Source organism: Phyllopteryx taeniolatus, chromosome 6, assembly GCF_024500385.1.
Source record: "Phyllopteryx taeniolatus isolate TA_2022b chromosome 6, UOR_Ptae_1.2, whole genome shotgun sequence".
NCBI lineage: Eukaryota > Metazoa > Chordata > Actinopteri > Syngnathiformes > Syngnathidae > Phyllopteryx > Phyllopteryx taeniolatus.
The window spans coordinates 29,691,174-29,712,089 of NC_084507.1; the positions used below are offsets into that span (position 1 = coordinate 29,691,174).

Sequence of the window (20,916 nt, forward strand, 5' to 3'; positions counted from 1 at the left end):
GTGTCCATTTGAAGTGTCATTTCGGAAAATGTTGGATTTAATGTAGTTTTACGCTGCAAGTTGGTGCACAAACAAATGTATTCTCTTCTGAGCGGTCTGAGTTTAAATGGATGACCTCTGTCGCACTAGAAAAGTTCATGTGCCTCACACTGTGTGGTACGTTATTAGGAACCCCACTTGTGTTCTATGCATGCTCCTGCATGGCGAGAAGGGCAGGCTATGCAGATGTAACAGGATGACCATTCTAAGTCTGTATCACATTTGTATGAAGTAAAATCAAAAAGGAGTAATGGAGTAGGTCCATGGAGCTAGGCTTAAGGTTAACACAATTTAGTATTAGGGTGGGTGTGGGTTAGTGTGATTCATTTTAATGCCACTAACACTCAAGTCAAGTGGGGCGTGTCCTACCGGCATACAGCAGATTTGCATGTTTTCCTTGGGGACACTGAAGGAAGTACACGTTCCCAAAAGATGAATTAGAATGGGATAGCCTTCCGTTACCTACAGCCCTAATGGGGACAAACAGTATAGAAAATGAATGGATGGAAGTAATTGCACATTTAACTAAATGTTTTGATGGCACATATTGATCAGACTAAACTTAAATTTCATCCTCAACACTGGCATTAATTTGATGGTGAGATGTTTAACAGTTGAGACTGCAAATTCATACACAATAACAATTTTGCCCATGCACAATTTTAAGCTTGGTGACTTCCTGTTATTGCAAAAAGGAAATATGAAGTTTGCTGACAGTCCTATAATCTGAAATATTCAGTCCGCCCTTTACTGATGATAAAAAAAAAGGGCCCAAAATGTTACATCTTACTCATTCTAGAAAATTAAAAGTACACATAGTTTTTGATGATCTAAAGATGACAGTTTTTAGTTATTAGCAGTTGTATGATTAAAAACAATAATAGATCAAATGCTCCATACACTTATTAGAAGTCATAACTTGTTTTCTTTTTTCCCATACGGTTCCTTTAAACCCATCCAAAGGCGTGGCTATTGCTTGTTTTTTTTTCCTGATTCAGCAGATGCCAGTGCCTTAACAAGGACTGTTTGTTGCAACATTTGTGAAACCTATGGTGAGGTGACAACCAAGAGGGCGTGAATACAAATCAGACACATGTCCGTGACATTTAACAGCAAGTCGGGGGTGATTAGGGGAGATGGTTGGGAATTAATGGACTCTAAATCAGAACACGGAAAGAGATTTCCAAAATCAGGTAAGAATATCTTGGATTTTTATGCATTTGAAAAATAAACAAAAACTACCAATTAGCACTGCTAACACTGTATTTCTTTTTTTGGGGGGGACTCAGTGTGGTGGATTGGAGCTGTTGCAGTGTGTCTGGGGCTGCTCTATCTGCTGCTGCTGGTTGTCATTATAGCCATGGTGGGCCAATGTGAGTACATGCCTTGACATGATTGCCAATCCAAACAACATTCGACACGTCATTGCATGAGTGCAGAGCCGCACTGTAGATCATCAACACTTGCTATTAATGACAGGATTCTTCCGTGGTCCTTTTAAGGATTCAGTATGTGCTCATTTTCTTGCAGACGTGGGAGCGGGCCTTCTAAAAGACACTGAACAATTTTCTCTCACCACGTGTCCCAATCTGACTTCACAATGTTTCCAGTTACAGGGCAGATACACCACCTTGTTAGAAAGCAACAAGCAGTTAGAGACCAATCTCTGTTCTGTGACTAAGGAGAAGGACACTGTCAAAGGGGAGCGAGACCACCTTCAATATGAACGGGACACACTTCAGAACCAGCGAAACATTCTCGAAAACGAGCGGAACGCCTTCCACGATGAACGCGACACCCTCAAAAGCGAGCGAGACAATCTCCACATTGAACGTGATGCTCTGAAAAATGAACGAGCCACCTTAAGAACTGAACTAGAAAACCTCCAAAATGAGCAGGAGGTCCTGAAAAATGAGCGTGACAACCTGCAAGATGAGCAAGGAGCCCTCAAAAATGAGGAAGAACAACTCAAAAATGAGCGGGCCCACCTCAAGAATGGGATAGAGGCACTCCTAAATGAGCGGGACGCCCTTCTAGTTGTGGAAGAAATTCACAAAAGTGAGCAAGACATTCTAAGGCATGACAAAAACACTCTCCAAAAGGAGCAAGAGGTTCTCAAAAATGAGCGAGACAACCTCAAAAATGAGAGAGACACCCTCCAAAAGGAGCAAGAATCTCTCAAACGTGAGCAGGACGCCCTCAAGAATGAGATAGCTACCCTCCAAAATGAGCGAGACGGCCTCAGAACAGAGCGGGACACCCTCAGAGATGAGCGAGACCAACTGAAGTCGATATCCAGCAACCTGACCAAAGGGCTGGAAGTGCTGCAGAGCCAAATCAGCACATTGGTTGCAAGTCGAGACTGCTTAAAGGAGGAGACTCAAGAGTTAAATCGGAACAGCACAGGTGAATACCGCACACAAAATACAAGTTGAAACCTGATTATAAACACACACCATTCCTTCTCGGGGATTCCTGCTTAACACATTAAATGGGCAAGATACCGATTACATGAAGAACTAAAACTGCCGTACACGAAGCAGCGTGGCAAACGAGCACAATATAAATTGCTAAGTGAATGAACAGTCTACTCACGGTTATTTGCACACTAAACACCGCAGTGCTGTACAGACGTAGCGATCCAGACTGTATTCACGGCTCTGGAGTAGGTCATGAATAAACAACCCATAATGCATTGCAAGCCAAACATGGGAGCATAACTCAGTTCTTAATGCGGCAATAAACAAGCAAGAACAAACATAAACTCAAATAGTTAGAACCTTTCCACACTTTTTACTAAGGAAAATAACAAAACTAGTGATGGCGAAGCAGCGCACTTGCCAGCATTTTTATTTCTTGAAACCCTGACTGTGGGTTGTATTATAAACATTGCGGCCTCTCGGTCACGCTCGCTATCTTGCAAGTTACCTGGTGACTTACTAACTTGAGCAAGTTGCTGTTGTGTGGTAACGCACCTTCAGTGAGCCAAATGGGCCTCCCTTCGACTTGTGCGATTCATCGTAGTCACAATAGGAATGCACCATGTCTCACAGTGGTGGGGAGTAACAAATTCCATGCAATGATATCATGTAATTTAATCACAACATTTATGTAATTGTAATCCATTACATTGCTGGGAGAAAATGTGTAGTTAAATTACAATTGCTTTTAGACATTTCCATGATTACAATTTTAGTTAGATATGGAAAATCTGTGGAACAAAAAGATGGGATGTTGTTGTTGTTGTTGTTTTACAGGTCATTTCCTCCTTCTAAAGCCGGCGCTTGTGATTGGCTCTCTCTGGCCATGTGCCATTCTGCATAGTCTCGAACATGACATATTTTTCCAAATATAACCTCGAATTATATTCTATTGAATCTATTAGTTTGTCTGAAATTTTGAAAAGGTTAGACTCATCGTTACACTTTTGAACACCTAAAATCACATTTACTTATCAACAGTTTCATCTTTATAATTTTTGACTTTTTTATGGAACATTCACTTATCTGGTTTGTCATATGAAGCTATATTGCCTAAATTGTGCACATTTTTCATTAGGTCAACATGCTTTTCCACATGCGCTACACAAATAATGCGACAAACACATTTTGTATTATTATGTATTCACATTGAATTACGCTTTGTTATTGGTTTATTATTTGTGTAAAGAACAATCATGTGGTTAAATCCAAAATAATGATCTGTGGTTTTATTCCACTTTTTTTGAGAACAAATCCAATGCATTCATTAAAAATGTAAAAAGTCATCAAAATGTAATGAAATGTAATTAGTTATATTACTTTGAGAGAGTAATTGAACTAATTACACAACTATTAGATTTTCAACGTTTCCAAAGTCATCTTCCCTACACTGAATACTCGTTATTCGAAAAAGTGGTCATTAGGTATTGGTCGTTAGTACTGGCATCACTGCTCATGGGAGAGTATCGAAACACTAGCGCCACATATTCATACTATGGCAGGGCAGGTACTGTATCGGCACTTCTGCGAGGCTGTTATTTTAAAAATAGATTTTGTTGAATGATCAATTCAAAATGATCAATTTATTGTGCTTCCTTTAGAAAAACTTTGCCCGTTGCAGTGGGTCAAATTCAAGGAGAAATGCTACTACATCTCTGAGAAAGGCGAAACGAAGTCGTGGAAAACGAGCAGAAGAGACTGTCAAGACAGAGGAGGCGACCTGGTCATTATCACCACAAAAGAGGAGCTGAGTTTTATCTCCAAATATTACGATCGAATCTGGATTGGTTTGTCTGACTTGGAGCACGAGGGCAAGTGGAAGTGGGTGAATGGGGACGAACTGGACTTTGAAGGATTCTGGCAGGAAGGGGAGCCAAACGATGTTGGCGGTTACGAGGACTGTGCGGAACTCTCACGTTCGGGGCAGGGATGGAATGACATGCCTTGTCGTGAGCCTCTCTCTTGGGTTTGTGAGGATTAACGTGCAGTGTGTGTGTGTGTGTGCATGTGTGTGTGCGCCCACGCCCTCTTGTTAAATTGAGCAAAACAATGATCAGCATCTTTTTATATGTTCCATACCTCAGCATCACCAGGAAATAATCAAAATAGAAGTAATCTGTTCCAGCGTCAAGCTGTCACTATCATATTTAAGTGTACAAGCAATGTTTGAATGTTTTAACACTCTTAAACGTCATAAAACAAAGTTAAAAACTGTGTTAATAAAGAAAAAGAAAATACAAATACTGTACTGGCCCTTTTTATTTTTGTCTTGGGAAATTGTATGTTTTGTACTTTTAAAGTCCCTGTAAAGCTAAATCATAGATAAATAAAAATGGTTTTCACAACTTTCTCATCCATTTCTTTTTCTTTGAAAATATCAGGCTGTCAGTTGATCAAGATTTGCCAAGCAAGCATTGGGCCTCTTAAAAACAATGGCATGAAAGCACGTGATGTACCCGGGCACTGTCCCTTGAGTCATTGGAACGCCTCACGCTCACCCTCACCCTCCTAAATTGCGCCAGAATGTCCTCTTGGAGGTTATGTCAATATTGGCTCTTGTATTCCAAATCCTGACTAAACATTAACTGTGGCATAGTCTGGACAACCCTACAACAAAGTAACTTCTCAAAGCATTAAGTTGAACTCTTTTTTTTTTTTTTTTTGTGCGTGTGTGTGCTTTAACATTCGTGTGGAAGTCTTCCACAGTGCTCCTGTTGTCAGCTTTAATTCTACACTCATGAATACTAGTTGGACTTATTTGTTTTTGCATTTAATTTAGTTAACCAGTAATTTATTTAAATTATTATAATAGTTATATATAATTATAATAATTATACATTATAATTTTCATTTAGAGTCCTCAATTAACCTAATATCTATATTTTAGGAAAGGGGAGGAAGCTGGAGTACACGGAAAAAACATACAACGTGAACCATCGAGGAAGTCCAGAAACCAGATTTGAACCCCCAATTTTGGAATAGTGAAGTGTTTCTGCTCAAATTGAAAAAGAATAGTCGATTAATTTGGTTTTATCGGGGAAAACATTTTGAATTTCCAATAATGCTAAAAATGTGTGTCCACCTGCATCTTTTGTAGCGCAATATATTTGATATACTCGCCATCAATTTTCAACAAAACAACCATGAACTCTATTTGATAGGCATTTAATCCCAAACCATTTTGGATCAAACGGTTTCCGTGATGTCTTTGAACGCAGCATCACGGCTCCAAGGGGAGTGGCCGGTGCACCTGTCCGACCTGTTCAGTTCGGAGAGGGACACACCACTCCAGAGGAATTTCCCCCGTGTCTCGTGTCCTTTGTTCCGCTGGGTTCCCTGGGGGGTGAGCGAACCTGAGAGGAGGCCGAGAAAGAGGAGAGAGAGAGGCGGACGCAGAGATGTCGGAGCCGGCCACAAATCCCGCTGCCACCTCTTTCTCAGCGCCCACGATTTCGTTGCCTTTGGGCCTGGAAGTGTTGAGGACTTATTCTGGAGCTCTTTTCTGCTTTGAAATAGTAAGTGTTGATCTTTAACATTTTTCTTCGTGTGGATTACGCTGATAATGTTCAACGATGTCTCATTTTATTCCTTGTTATAAAAACGCCCCTTTCCTTTCCATTGTAATTCAAATATTCCTCATTGAACTGGTCAGTGTAGCTGAGTAGTATACATTGGTGGCTGTCCTCAAACTCGATCAGGAACTCGTGCGATCATTATCGTGGATGTTTAGCAGCATAGGATAGCAACCTCGTGGTCTCTCCTGACGACCTTTACACTTGCAAGGTGATCTCAGCGTCCGAGACACCTCTGACCTTTAGGGTATTTTAACTTGATTTTCTCATGAGGTAATAAAAGACAATATACAGTATAGTCCTTAATAGGATTGTCACACGTGATTGTGATGCTCCACCCAACTTGCGTTTTAAACTCAATTTACTTTAGCTTGTTCATTAATCCGATATCTTAATATTTAGTAAGGATTGTAACACGGAAACTGTGTGTCTTGCTCGCCTGATACAGAAATTGCGGTAGTAAACATAAGGTTCTTGGCCAAAGAACGTTACACAATATAAGAAACAACTACACAAGTTTACTTTCATTTGAAAGATCCAACACAAGAGCTCTGGCAATACTTAGACAATGATAGTAATGCTCATTTCTAAGGGACACTCAGAAAGGTATTCCATTAAAAGATACTGTTACCAATCCATCCCAGGAAGCTGGTTGACATTTATGTTCTATTTGCAAAGCAATTTTCCCCATGTTAATGAATGTAAAGGGAATTACTTCAAACGGTGATCCTCACGAAGCTGACGTCTCACTTGATTTGGTGGCATCACCCACAATGATGGTTTCAACTAAAATTTTGGTTTGACTTTCGGGCTAAATTGCCATGAAAGTACCGTTTCGGTACTACAAGGTATCCGTCTAAAAGGGAGTCTTTGAAATGTTACCAAGTAGTGTAGCGTGTTCACATGCAGATGCCCGTGTCTCCAGTTTTTTGGTGGTTTAGTATGGATCCTGGTGGCTTCCTCCAATGTGCCAGTCCCTCTGCTGCAAGGCTGGGTGATGTTTGTGTCTGTCACCGCCTTCCTCCTCTCCTCTGCCTACCTCCTCCTCCTCATCACCGGCCTGGCTGACCGCATCAGTATTGACTGGAACTTTTTGGTAGGTAATATTCGAGCCTGTTGTTGTCTGTTCCTTTTCCATTGAGGTACCTGGTTGTCTACATAGAATATATATTTTAAAAGAAAGAATAGATTGAAAAAAATCATATCTACAATGATCTAGTGGAAGAGATACTATTCAAAGTAAATGGTCGTACAACCAGTTTTCATGGAATGCACACTGTTGATATCTACATTGTAAGATAATGGAATGTGCAATGTGCTCCTCTGTGCTCCTCGAGCACCGATTTTGAATATGCTAGCGCAAAGTAGTAGTGTTGCGGCCACTACATTAACCATCATTCATGGTTCGTCCAATGTTATTGTCGTGTCCGAAATACAGTGTGTCTGAAGTCACTCTGGTCACACAAAAGCTCACAAATTCGTACTAAATCCCCATTCACTAGTCGTATTGAGAGTAACGAATGACTAAGGAGTCAGAACCGAATCGTTACTCCTTGTACTATTCCGAAATAATAGTCCAACAAATGAAAAACACGCTCTTACCTGTCGGCGCCATGAATCCTTGCTGCCGAGAGTCTTCATGCCTCGGAACAAGTTGCCACCTTTGCAGCTAGCCCGTTAGCTACTTAGCCTGCTGGCTAGCTAGCCAACTCTTTCACGCCATGTTGGATAAACTTTCTCAGATTCTATATGCCGCGGTCGCCGTCCACCTCGGGATGGCTTCTTTTTGGCTTCATTTGCGGCGCTTCCATCAATATCCAGGCTCAGCGCTAGGCTAATGGAAACCTCTATCATTCAATATTTTGTATGTGGCTTTTTTATTTTATTTTTTATTATTTTGGTTGTTTTTTTTTAGTAAATGCGACCTGGCAACAGTTCTCAGAGCTGTCCTCAGAATAAAGGAAGTCGTATGTTGTTGTTTAATTCTTTGTGATTTCGAAAGCGAAACTTCTGATTCGGCGTTCGCATAATGATGGTGTAACAATGTAATGATAACGTGTGTTAGCATCTCGGATGCTACATTTGTGTAGCAACAGAGCTCACCCGAGACCCCAGACATCAAAATTACAATAGTAACGATAGAGTTATATCGTCACTACGAGATACAGTATATCATATATGTTCCACAGCAATACCCAGATCCACGCTAAAATGAATTCACCCATAGCCAATGGCCAATCTTGGAAATTTGACAACATTCAGGATTAACCACTTTTATCTTTGGCCTCTACCTTATCTCACAAAGTTAACAAAAGTCACACAAACTGCACCAGCATGGGTTCTACCTTGGCCATTGTCTTGTCTCACAAAGTTACCCTGCTATTTGCAGATCCTCACTAAAACGGGTTCTGCCTCGCCCCCAAACTTGACAAAAGTGGAAAAACAATCCTTTATCCAGATCATCACCAAAGTGACCAACCTCTTCAAACCTTCATTTAATAACACACCCAAAAAAAATACATTGGTAAAACGACACTCTAATTAATGGATTACGTTATTTCATGAAATATATTATGAAATCAAAGAGGAAGTTGTGCTGCATGTGCCAGCATGATGATAGTTTTGTACAATGCAACACAGCACAAAAGTTACATAACTGACGATCACCACTATTAAAAAAAATAGCTGGCCCTGTGAGGTGAAGTTGAATTCTGATTGGATAAAGAAATAGTTCCATTGCTAATATTGTTTATGGTCCATCTGCCAGCGCTACTGATTCTGAAAGCCCTGAGCAGATTAGAGTAACATGGCTTCACATGGAGGCTGAAATCGGATTGGACAAAAAAGTCTTAACATCCACATACACGTACGGGAAGCAGTGCTGTCGAGTGAAACGCTACGAAATGAAGAGAGTAGACGGTTGGGATTAAGTTAATACAATTTCATGGAGCAAATCAAAGAATTTAGGTTGTAAATATCGGTCAGTGCTTCTGATCGTGTTTACGCCCGCAGAGAAGGCCAGTTATTGTTTTGATCGCAGTGCTAAATGATGCATTCATGGCTCTCGAGAATCTTCCAGACAAATGACACGAATGGATTTGAAGAACGCTAGAAAAGCTCTCACGACAATTGCGGTTTTCTTTGTAGCCATTTGTCATCACGAGCCATTAATATCTGGATTTACAGCAAGAGCTCCGATGTGGGCAAATTACAATTCTTTCCTACACTAACAAAGATATAAAATCTGTTTCTAAAAGCACATCCAACATATAATTGTTGCACATATTTTGTGTTTGTTACAAAGTTTGTTTAGCTTTGCCCAAAAACCTGTGCAGTGTCTGTGAAGCTTGGGTCTGCACCTTGCTCAAAGCTTTGTTCGCGGGACAAGCCAAGCATGTGCTGTTTTTTTTTTCATCAGAACAATGAGCGACATGGACGATGATCTCACACCAGAACACAACAAAGGCCTCGCTGTTGTTGTCCCGCCGGCTTCACAGAATTGACAACACAAACTCCTCTCTCGTATTTTTGTTTCCCTATGTAAATGCGATTACAGTCTTTTTTTTTTTTTTTTTTTGCTTCAAATGCCCTCTTCTTTTTTTCATGTTTGTAGTGCCGTCACGGTTCACTTAGTTGAACGCATTGACACCTGAAGCCTTTAGAAACTTCCCGTTCTTATTAACTTCACCTTGTACAAAAGCAAAAAGGTTTTGTTTTGATAATTGTTGGTTTATGATTCCCCTTCGCCCTACTTGGCTCATTACAGCTGTACTTGCTATTGATGCTTTTCTACTGGCAAAACTAGCCTGGGTTCCAAGGATGCTGAGCTGATACTACAGCATATGGGTGATATAAACCGCTGCTGATTGAGCAGATTGATCACTGTTAGCTTACCCACGTGCCTTAGCTTTGGACACTGCAGTCATAAGCAGGATGCACGCGTACTGATAATCAAACAGAATTTGAAAAATGTTTCCCCTTCCCATCAACGTCTGCAGATGCATATTTTTTTTAGATGTCTCTGAAACATTATTCTGACCATTTACGCTTTGGTGTGGGGTGTGTTAAGAGGGACTTTTCTTCCTTGATCCGCTAATAAAACGGTTGGTGGATGGATGGTAAATCAATATTACCGATGGCAAATACTTATGCGTGTGGTCAACACCGACTGCGATTGAGCCACGGACTCCGTAAATGTGTTTAAAAGACTGAAACTCACGTGCTTGCACAGCAAACGTATAGAGGAGCAACCGTTTGTGTAAGGTGTCTCCCGAGTCATTCACCACAATAAAAAATGTCAAGGAGAAGAGTTGTACCTGATATAGACGCAAACACAGGAATTTATTCTCACTTCGAAAACTTTCACTTCACTTATTCGCGACATCCCAAATCAAAAAATACTACCACCCATCCATCCTCCGCAAGTACCGACACAAGTAAGGCCTTCCACTTCTCTTTCAAGCCTTGGTGAAGATCTGTGCACTGAGTGCCATTCTAGTTCCTAACACATCATCTCTTCTCCTTTGCAGGATGTTTTTTACCATTTTATAGCTTTGCTTTTCTATTTTGCCGCCTTCGTGCTGGAGGCGGCGACCACGGCAGCCAACGGAGGAGCCATCATCACGCCCCTGCCAAACAGCACCGCAACTGTAATGTGTATACACTACCCTCGGGGAAATGTATTCACTGTGCTGACTGGCAACCAGTACAATATTAATGTCGTGGCAACGGTGAGTAAAATCTTTCTTATTGTGTGTCAGCGTGTGAATGAAAATTGCTGTGAATGCGTGGGCGAATTGTTGCTTGTCTACACGTGCCCCGTGAATGACTGGCAACCAGTCCGGACTGTAACCGAGCCTCTCGCCCAAAGCTCACCCGTGATGAATGAGGTCAAACGGTGTCCAAGAGAGAGATGGAGAGATGGATGGTTTCATGGATTTCTGACAAGTTTGGCTGCCCACCAGTCCACTGGGCTCTGAATCAAATGCTCATCAGACATTTGCGTGCGTTAATATCAATCAAAATGATTCGGGATTGATAGTTTGTCAGTACAGTTCTTTACTTCATGAAACGCTGACCTACAAGTTGGTTCATCTTTTCTCCACATTCTGTTTGTCTGTTTTCTGTCACAGATATTTGCGTTTGTGGTGACGCTTTGCTACGGCTGGAGTTTGGTGATGGCCTTCAAGAGATGGCGAATCTAACTTGAAACTCCAAATGATTTCTCACCTGTTTTCCACCAACGTGAAACATTCACAATAGCATCATAGAGCACGCTGCTGTTCAGTGTGGAATTGGAATGCCCAGTTTGTGATTTGTGTGCGTGTGTGTGTGCGCGTGTGTGTGTGGACTTTATTCATTACGGAATGACCAAGGACCTTTCTGAGGTCTTAACTTCTCAAACATGTTGAGTAGAGTAGTGAGGGGAAGAGACAAAAACATAATAAGAATGACTCATGTAGTATGGCATGTGAGTGAGTACTGTTGGTCACACTTACGCAACTGGCTTTTTATTCACATCAACACTGTAACTTCCTTTTTCTACAGGATTCACATCCTCACTGTAGGGAATATTTCCCAATTCCAAAACTGCTACTTCTCACCGAGTGTGCTGCTTTTGTTTCATGAACAACAGAAGCTTCATATGCTTGCACATTTTCTTGGAAAGGCCTTTGTGAAATTCAATTCTCATTCAACATGATGTGTTAATGAATTTTTCTATATTGATAGGGTATTTGAAATTCTAAAAGTTCATTTTGTTAGATGACATCACGGTGTATTCTTAACATACAAACCTACCATAGTTGACGTTTTAAAGAATTTTAAAATAACCTACACTGTTATCTTTATGCCCTGCGATTGGCTGCCGACCAGTTCAGGGTGTAGCCCGCCTCTCGCCCGAAGATGGCTGGCATAGGCTCCAGCACGCCCGCGACCCTTGTGAGGATAAAGCGGTACGGGAAATGAATGGATGGATGGATGGATGTTATCTTTATATGTATTAATAGTTAATTAGATGACATCATTGTGTATCTTCTCCTTAACGTTTAGGATTGAACACTCAAACGTTTTAAAGAATTTTAACATTACAGAAACCTACACTGTTATTTCTAAGCATATTAAAAGTCAATTCACATTAAGAATAAATAATGTTCATAAATATTCACTCAATCAGTCTTGCTTGCTGTGGCACTGTATTATTATCAGTTAGATTAAGTGTGGCCTATCACAGTTTATATTATGATAGTAAATTATTACTCATTTCAAATAGATTGATTGCTTTTGATTGTCTTTGTTACCATTTTAGTACATTTAAAAAAATACATAATACATATTTTAAGGTGACTGTTTAATAAAACACCTAAAACAAATGACATGTCCTTTTATTTACACACAGAGGATATAAAACGTCTGCACACGCCTCTTCAGACGCCGGGTTTTCTTAATACTTTATCAAAACAAAACAAAAAAGGGCCAAACTAAATTATTTCAAAGCTTTTATTTACCATTAACATGACCTATAACCTGTACAACTCTATTTAAAAAAAGTCAAAATAAACAACTGAGATGACGTTTTTGCACAAGTGTGCACACCCTTATAACAGGGGCTGGGTTCAGAATTAACCAATTACATTCAAACTGATGTTAAATGGGGGTCACCACACACCTGCCAACATTGAAAGTGCCTCTGATTGATCGCAGGAATTATGAGCAGTTGCAAATACCAGTCTGTGTTAGCACAAAACCTCAGCAAAAGCCTATCAGAACAGTTCACCTTTATTGGGGGTTAATCAGACACACTTTAAACAGTGTCAAATGTGTGCTGACTCCAATTGAACAAGAATTGTTCATCCTGAACACCCACACCCCAAGTTATAAAAGGGTGTGCAACCACATTATCTCAGTTCAGTTTTACTTCCCCTCCTCGAAAACATCAATGCTGAAAAAAACATTTGAAATGATTTATCTTGGTCTCGTTTTGTTTTGTTTTATATCACAAAAACCTGGCATTTGAACAGGGGTGTGTCGACTTTTTATATCCGCGGTAATATACATAAACAACGGGGATCCGTCAATATATTGCTGTATTGTGACCAGTAAACTTGAGGTTCTCTTTGTCTGATCACAAGTAAGTATTTTCAATAAATAGCTTTTCATGTTATATGATTTTTTTTGGAGGGCTGCATGCCATTGTCTCAATTTTAAAAATGGCTCACTGTCGACCTCTCGTGGCTAATTACGTCATTGGCATGCTTTATATACTGGTAAGTCACTTAAAAACACATTAAAACATGTGTCTGAATTATTTTCACTGCATATTAGCATAGTATTATCATGGTCGACATTTGTGGTCATTGTCTCTATTTTGTCCTGTTTTTCTGGAGCAACACTGAATTCCACTTAGGAAGACCTGAAATCATTCTTTGGGAATTTCAATTACACGTACTGCCAAGATCATCCAAACCTTCTAACCTATTGGTCCTTAAACATTAGAGTTCCAAGTGTGGCAAAATTCATGACCACAAATCACTTTTACAAGCTAAGATATTCCATTATGATCGTAAATGAACTTGATGTTTAAGATGATTTAAAAAAATAATAAGAATAATAAATACAAGTAATCTCTTGTGGGGATTGCTAATGTCCAAAGTAAGGAAGGATGTCTGAATGTGAGTAGAACTATAAAATTGTGGATTGACGAGCAAATGGTTCTATCTACTGGGCACTTCTCAGTGCGCCAGTTGGTACCAGGCAAACCACTGGACTGAAGATGTGAGTCTCGACCGCAACAACTGGTCTGGTCTTAGACTGGTCTACAAGGCAAATTGACCTTTAGAGGTACAGGTGTGAAGGTCATGGGAAAACGAGCTGATCTTCATTTGGCCAAGGAGCCCCAAGTGTTCTTGGACAGGTTTTTTTTTTTAATTTTTTTTTTTACAACAGTCAACCTCCTCGACTCCCTCATGGAGAACAGGATTGCCAATGAGTGCAAGATCATATAGGGGATAGAAAAGGCCATCAGAGAAAGGAAGAGGGGCGTGACCATATATGCTAGTCAGACCAAGCCCTCCTGAACTTGATGTCATGAAGGCGCAAGGTATATTTCTCGGAGTTTACTTTCATATGAAGAAAAACAAAACAAAAGCGATGATAGACAGTTATGTTGATGTTAAACTCATGGTTATGTTCACTTTTTTTTGCGACTACCTGATTGCCATCTAGATGTCTCTTAAAAATAAAAACTTTTAAAAATATTTTCAGTATTCTAATTACCTCACACATGTTGGGGAGGTTTTTTTTTGAAGAAGAGGAAATGGTGATTGGACAATATGTATTTTTTCCCCCCCCCTGGTAGTCAGGAGGGTATTATTGTACTGTACTGTAAACATGAAAGTAATTTTTCCAAATGTAAAAATCCATCATAAACAGAATTTAAATGCCAGTTAAACATTTTTTCCCAACATTTTGTGGGGTAATTTGGGTATTTACTGACATGCACTGAACATAATTCTGAATTTATATAAATATTTTGAAAGTTTTTAATTCTGTATTTCAAACGGAATAGGTTGTAAGTGTGCATGTGTAGAGCACGCAATGTTTCTCTTCAAACTGACATTCTTCTTTCTTTCTTTTTAACTAATGCATTATCTGGAGGGATTTTTATGGAGAACCATAAAGACTTGTTTACTACTACACGTTTTAGCATTCGTTGTTTTTGTTGTTTTGTTTTTTGACGCTACTGCTGTCGTCTGTTGTCGTTCCAACTTCAGTCAGCAGATGTCGCTCATTGTCTGATATACAGTACATGGTTTTTCAGTCGTGGAACTTCCATGGTGACTTGCACGGTGCAATTGCACTATCACGTGTAACGAAGCATGAAATGCATTGCAGTACTCTTCTCGTGTATACATTTACTGAAATTTGACGTTTTCTTTAGTTGTTTTTTTTGTGAGACATCCGCGTCAGTGCTGCGGCTGTGCTCGTTCTATGACACTAACGTCTTTCATCAAAGGAAATGAGGAGCCTTCACATTAAGAGCGATGATTTCAAACAACGTCTTCAAGTTTGATAGTTTTCGACCAATGCTGTGTAATAACGCGGGTCCAAATATATCAGCATATACTGTATACGGAAATGTGGTGGATTTTTTCGCTCAACCCACCCTTAGATTGTAAATAAAAATATTGAAGAAAAAAAACCACAATATCGCTTTGATTTGCTTTTATTTCATCGTGTAAAAGTTAACCGGAAGCCCGTTTCTCTGTGTTGATGCTAGCTTGCTAGCTTCGGCAGTGCACTTGGTGTTAGTTCACCCACTCACTCATTCGGTCCGTGTTTTACAAAAGAGAGGATACTCCCGAGTATTTCCACCGCTTTACCTGTCAAAATCCTAAGAGCACCGTGCCGTGTCTCTAGTTTAGACTTAACTTCTTCTTTTTTTTTGTTTTTTGTTTTTTTTTAAAGCGTTTTGACATGGCTACGAAGCATCCGGCGTGTAGAAGCCACTGGGAATTCAATTTCACTCTCGTTGTTCCAACAGTTTGTTTGAAGTGAACAGCGTCGAACGCTTTTTTTTTTTTTCTCCTCCCCCTGACAATATTCAAGTCGAAACGCCTCTTTGTTGTTCATTACTCAGGAACGGATATTTGTAGCTATTTTCTGGCTTCTTTTTTGTTTTCGTGTTGACTTTTCCCTCCCACCTCCTGCTGGACTTCGGAGGTGGTGAGGGGGTTGGGGGGGGGGGGAGCGACCACTTTGGAGGTGGTCTCTCTGAAAAAAAAAAAAAAGAAAAATGGAGGCTGTTATCGAAAAGGACTGCAGTGCGCTTGGGGGACTTTTCCAAACTCTCATCGGAGACATGAAGGTAAGACAAACGCTTTTTGTTATCCCACAGCTTCCAACAAGCCTCCGATGGACCCAGCGAAACTAACTTCTCGGTGGTTTAGTAGAAACTTGCACTATTTGCTCGCGTAACTTGTTTTGGTTTTGTTTCCCCCCTTGAGCTCTAAACTCATGAAATTAGTATATATGTAGGTAAGTGTTTGTGGTTTGTTTTGTTTATTTTATACGTTTGATGAAACACTTCGTGAATGTGTTGTTGACATTTGTATTCTGTCGTCGTTTTTATTTCGGACGCTCCATTTCGACGAAAGCAGGTGGAAAGGAGGACGTCTTATTTCGCCTTTTCTTTTTTTTTCATTTTTAATAAAAAAAAAAAAAAATTGACAGACGACTTGAAGAGACAATTCGCTTCTGTCTGAGATGCTGTACTTGCCCCGAAGGAATGGAAAGAATGTGACCGTCGGAGTGGAACAATGTCCGAGGGGTCTATTGGGGTTCACGTGCGGGGAGGAGGGAGGGTCAAAATGGCCAGACGTCCGTTGAAGACCGTTAGCGTCCGTTGTTTAATTTCATGTTCAACGGTGTCTCTCATATCGGCCACCTATTTTCAAAATAACCGCGATTGGTGTTATATTTGATTCTCCCATTTTAAGTTAAGCACAGTAAGTGTCAGCTCAATCTGACCTTTCGAGGTCAGAGGTTCTAAACTGGTGGGGACGGGAGCCAAAAGTGGGTGGCAGTGGCAGACGGGTAGGAAAAAATACCAGGGGATGCTTACCACTGCAACGATATACGTCTATCCTCAGCTGGAGACAGGTAGGTATGTAGGTTTTTTTTGTTTTTTTTTCCCAATTAGCCCATGAGTCATTTCAAAACACAATAAAGGTCAAAGCTAATCAAAAAGGCGCAAGGTGAGGCTGCAGCTGATTAAACCTACGCCCTCTTCTTTACAAAACAAAAACATACTTCAGCAAGGGACCCTCCAAGGCCCCAACGCGAACAAAGTTCAATATCTCGAAGGACTGAAATTAAATAAAACAAAACACAATTAAAAAAACAAAAACAATGCAGAAACAAAATCTATCACAACACTCAAGCTAAGACAATCAGAAGTTCCAATACATTCACAATTTCTTTTCTTTTTGCCTGATTCATATATTTTGCTTGTACTTGTAAAAGGTGTCAGTAAACCACACATTTTCAGATCATTCCCAAAATCAAATCAATAACTCTAACAGAGACACATCTCTGCTTTATATTCATTCTTGTCTTGTTGTTTTTTTAAACACCTGTTCCCCTCAACTAAAAAAAACTGTTTTTGGTATTGTGAAAAAGTAAATGATTGTCTATTTTGTACTTTATATGCGCAGTGTTACATTCAACTAAGTCATAGTGTATTTAAATTGGTAAATAGTGGATTAGTTGGTTCTATATAGTTACACGAATTAGTAATTTATAGCTCTTTTTTTGTAGTTTAAGAAATGGGTTGTTTGTTTTTGTATGATAAATATAGATTGGTGTCAAGAAAGTATGTTGAAGTGATACATCTCGACTGAGAGGCAAACTTTGTATGTTGGGGAGGTACAACGTTTAGCCTGGGTTAGTGGAAGTTGCAGAGAGTCTTTGCATGTGCACATGCATTTTTTTCCAAATGCAATAATATGTAAGCCATTTATTTTTAAGGGTAATTAATGTTGTAAGGTTATTTTTTATATTCTAAAGCATTTTGGGGGTGCATCAATAGGTCACGTTTTTGGGATACTCACGGCAGGGCTCATTCCATTTCCTCCGCGAATAGATTAAGATTACTGTAGTTTGCGCAGTGGGATAAGAATACATAATCACGCAGCACAAGAACCCACGCGCTGGTACCGGAGTACCGCAATATTTACCGGTTTTCGTTGGATTGTATATTTACGGCCTAGAAGTGTTTTTCATACAAATGTTTACCGTAATTAGGATTCGTGAAAAATTTTGATTACGTTGCCGCCGTAGGAACGAAACAGTGAACTCCATTGTGATTTACAGTGTTTAATGTGCATCCCAGGTCCGACTTGCCTTTTATTTGTAGGATAACATTTTTATGACAGGCATATCAGACACGTTATTACTTGGGGAGTAGCGGTACATGTATTTGCTATGCTTCTGTCCCATACAAAGTTCCCTCACTGAAAACGTTTCGGTAAAGGACAGGGCATGTAAGTGCTTCTTCGCACTCTTGCCACACGGCTACTACGTGAGCAAACACATTAATCGCGACTTAACAACAATAAGAAAATGCGTGTCCCCCTGCGTGACAACGCTTGAGAACTCAAGATCTTTGGTGGAGCCCCTTATCAGTATTTATAAAGTCTGGTCTCTCTAACTTTGTCTCCAAAATATCTAACCTAGGCTTTCTATGCATTATAAAACTTTGCAGAGCAGGAGTTAATCAAAAGTATCCCTAGCCACAGCCACAATGCTGTACATATGGCAGCAAGAAGTTGGACAAAGTCACTCTGAACAGATTACCCCTATAACAACTATATATACACATTACACATGTTTTTTTTTCTATTAAATTGAATCACTGCTCTGTATTAAATATGAAATGCACATCAGAAAGCCTCACGGCCCCACCCAGATAAGCGGAAGAAGATGGATGGATTGACATTAGAAAAGAGAAATGAAGAAAAATACCAAGGCACTATGTGGTTCATTACCCCCTTTTACTAATGATCTATCAGCAACTATATATACAATATATATATTAGATGCATTAGAAACCACAAGGGAAGTTAAGCAGTAAAATCAAAGAAATAGACTCAAAGGAGGGTGGCCAAAGCCAATTAAACCACGTCAAAGTATCTACTGACTAGCATCTGTTTAATTCAGAGAGGGGAAATAAGTGATGTAATGCAGAAAAGTAGAAGTCAGAGGAGGGGAAAGAGCTCGAGTCATTGTTGGGTGTAATGTTCGACAGCATAACATAACATTCCTTAGGCACTTGACGGTAGTAGCACATCACTGGCAAACATTTGGTCAAGCCGTCCCTGTCTTTATCTTGGGCGGTTCCGCTTCATAGCCTTCAGGCTCCTCGAACACCATTCTTTGCCTGCCATAGTTTAGATTCAAGTATTTTGAGCCCAAGACCTCAATTAAGTAAATTTAGAGTTCTATTAGGTGCCAGGCTCATTATGACATAGTATTAATAGTTTTGCTACGAGGGGACTTTTCCCAAAGAAGCCAATGACCCATTTTGCAGCCTACAGGACATGATGGTAAATATCTGGGTTTGTTTTTCCTTTTTAAAGGTAAAATAATAATAATTTGCACCCTGATTGAACTAATTTGTTTGGGGAACCCGCTTATCACAGCCCTCACATCAGCTTATCAAATGTCTTGTCGCCGTGGCACTTGTGAAATCTGTCTTGATTACGACATGAGGCTTCTCTCGTTCACAGAGCAGCTACCCGGTTTGGGAGGACTTCATCGCCAAGGCTGGCAAACTGCAGTCACAGCTCAGGTGAGCTTTTGCTTACGTAACACATTTGCATGATTATGATGGCCAGTCACTTTGCGGAGCAACATTCATACCTCCCGTGTATCAACGACACACAGCTGATCCCTTTTATATTAAAACATAGCAATTCTTTTGGAGATGAAAACCGTTACTTACCTTTAATCAAGTTATAATATGTCCTTTGACCAACAAGCATTGAAAGTTTAAATAAGCTTGAAGCTCTCAGCATCCTTTCTGCCCATCCTGTCTGTTCATCTTTCAGTCGTAATTGTCTCCTTGAGGCTGTGAATTTGCACACCTCCTGCCAGTCTTCTGCTAACAACGACCGCCAATTCTCACCACTTCACTTGGCCGGCTTTAAGTGGCCACGTGTCAATGGACAAACAGTTTACGACAGCTGAGATAAAAGCTTATTATTCTCCAAGTACTGTAACTACGGCTGTCCTGCAGTCTGGAATATTCTTTGATTAACAGTGCACGGCAGATCTCTTGCCATGTAAGTGTCGACGTGTAGTGGGACAGACTCATAGTGACAGCTGTATAAAGGCTCGGGGACTTAACAATAGTGTCTAGAGGCCACTCAGTTCTCCATTCCTCTGTTTTCTCGGTGTAACGACTGATTCATGGTGATATGTTGTTCGAGCGTTCCCATCATTTCAGGGTTAAACATGTGACCCTGTCATACTTAAACTCAGGGGAGCATTTGTGGTCCGCTTGCTAATGACCGCTTATTTGACAGTAAAGTGTCTGTGGGTCTGTGCAGTGTGATAGTGTTCAAAGTACATAGTGACAGACCACTGACCATTCTGGTGAAAAGGTTATTCGGGCCAATGTCCCTGAGTAGTTATTGCAATTAAACAGCTGAAAGAGGTTCTAAAAGTGTAAATTGTTCTGATTCATCATATTTGAGTCCACTGAAACCACATAAAAGACTTAAGCAAATTCACCATCACCTTATATCAGTGGAAACTGTAAAACATGAAGCCTTGTTTGTTTGTTATTTGACATTGTGATCCTGTGTATTGCATAGGAATCAGAAAGATGTTCTGTCACCCAAGTGAATCAGTTTTGAGCGTCTGTTTCAGGAAAAGGCAACCTCCAAAGAGCGTCTCACAAGGCACCCTGGCATCATTCGCGCGCTTCTTTTCTGGCTAATCTCGATGTGCCATTTATAACCTTTCTTCTGGTTAAATGAATTCATTAATCCGGCTGTAGGATTAATTTGATGAAGATGAATTAACATAACTACACCTAGATTCCATTTTAAGAAGGATACACAAAAAGAAAATCTGGTCAATTTCAACCAGATTTTAAAGGTGATTTCACACAAGGTGACCTTTCTGGAAAAGTATCTGGGCCGAGAGGAGTGAATGTTAAACATGTTAAATATTTACCTGGCTTTTCACACATTCTAAAAATGTACTAAAAAAAAAAGATTTGTGTGTACGTATGCCACTCGTATACAAGACGACAAATAGAA

The 20,916-nt window shown here is 40.1% G+C and overlaps 3 protein-coding genes across 7 annotated transcripts in view; all 3 read left to right on the forward strand.

The window, feature by feature from the left end:
- The first annotated feature begins 1,050 nt into the window (after nucleotides 1-1,050).
- LOC133479769 (CD209 antigen-like) lies at nucleotides 1,051-4,864 on the forward strand. The gene is made up of 4 exons (XM_061777141.1): nucleotides 1,051-1,232; nucleotides 1,329-1,412; nucleotides 1,570-2,445; nucleotides 4,121-4,864. Exons 1-4 carry the CDS (start codon nucleotides 1,133-1,135, stop codon nucleotides 4,498-4,500), a joined length of 1,440 nt encoding a protein of 479 aa, XP_061633125.1. The 5' UTR covers nucleotides 1,051-1,132; the 3' UTR covers nucleotides 4,501-4,864.
- Nucleotides 4,865-5,770: 906 nt separating this feature from the next.
- On the forward strand, nucleotides 5,771-12,462 carry mal2 (mal, T cell differentiation protein 2). Of its 2 annotated transcripts, XR_009789093.1 has the most exons (5): nucleotides 5,771-6,034; nucleotides 7,017-7,187; nucleotides 10,621-10,821; nucleotides 10,962-11,094; nucleotides 11,224-12,462. XR_009789093.1 is itself a non-coding variant. In XM_061777386.1 (4 exons), exons 1-4 carry the CDS (start codon nucleotides 5,918-5,920, stop codon nucleotides 11,293-11,295), a joined length of 561 nt encoding a protein of 186 aa, XP_061633370.1. In that variant the 5' UTR covers nucleotides 5,774-5,917; the 3' UTR covers nucleotides 11,296-12,462. The 2 variants fall into 2 exon arrangements, 1 of the variants encoding a protein (XP_061633370.1); XM_061777386.1 differs by lacking the exon at nucleotides 10,962-11,094 and having other exon boundaries at nucleotides 5,774-6,034.
- A 2,924-nt stretch (nucleotides 12,463-15,386) lies between these two features.
- Nucleotides 15,387-20,916, forward strand: part of LOC133479114 (protein MTSS 1-like) — a 43,319-nt gene continuing 37,789 nt past the window's right edge. For all 4 annotated transcript variants that reach the window (XM_061775631.1, XM_061775633.1, XM_061775632.1 and 1 more), the window contains exons 1-2: nucleotides 15,387-15,956; nucleotides 19,378-19,439. In XM_061775631.1, the coding sequence (XP_061631615.1) occupies nucleotides 15,885-15,956; nucleotides 19,378-19,439 (134 nt within the window). In that variant the 5' untranslated portion in view covers nucleotides 15,387-15,884. The remainder of the gene's footprint in view (nucleotides 15,957-19,377; nucleotides 19,440-20,916) is intronic.

Bases quoted from the DNA above. Each gene is read 5' to 3' on its own strand.
- mal2 (XM_061777386.1), top strand. From the start codon at position 5,918: ATGTCGGAGCCGGCCACAAATCCCGCTGCCACCTCTTTCTCAGCGCCC. The intron at 7,188-10,620 runs GTAGGTAATATT...TCTCCTTTGCAG, and splicing joins GTATTGACTGGAACTTTTTG to GATGTTTTTTACCATTTTAT. The intron at 10,822-11,223 runs GTGAGTAAAATC...TTTCTGTCACAG, and splicing joins ATATTAATGTCGTGGCAACG to ATATTTGCGTTTGTGGTGAC.
- LOC133479769 (XM_061777141.1), top strand. From the start codon at position 1,133: ATGTCCGTGACATTTAACAGCAAGTCGGGGGTGATTAGGGGAGATGGT. The intron at 1,233-1,328 runs GTAAGAATATCT...GGGGGGACTCAG, and splicing joins AAAGAGATTTCCAAAATCAG to TGTGGTGGATTGGAGCTGTT. The intron at 1,413-1,569 runs GTGAGTACATGC...ATTTTCTTGCAG, and splicing joins TATAGCCATGGTGGGCCAAT to ACGTGGGAGCGGGCCTTCTA.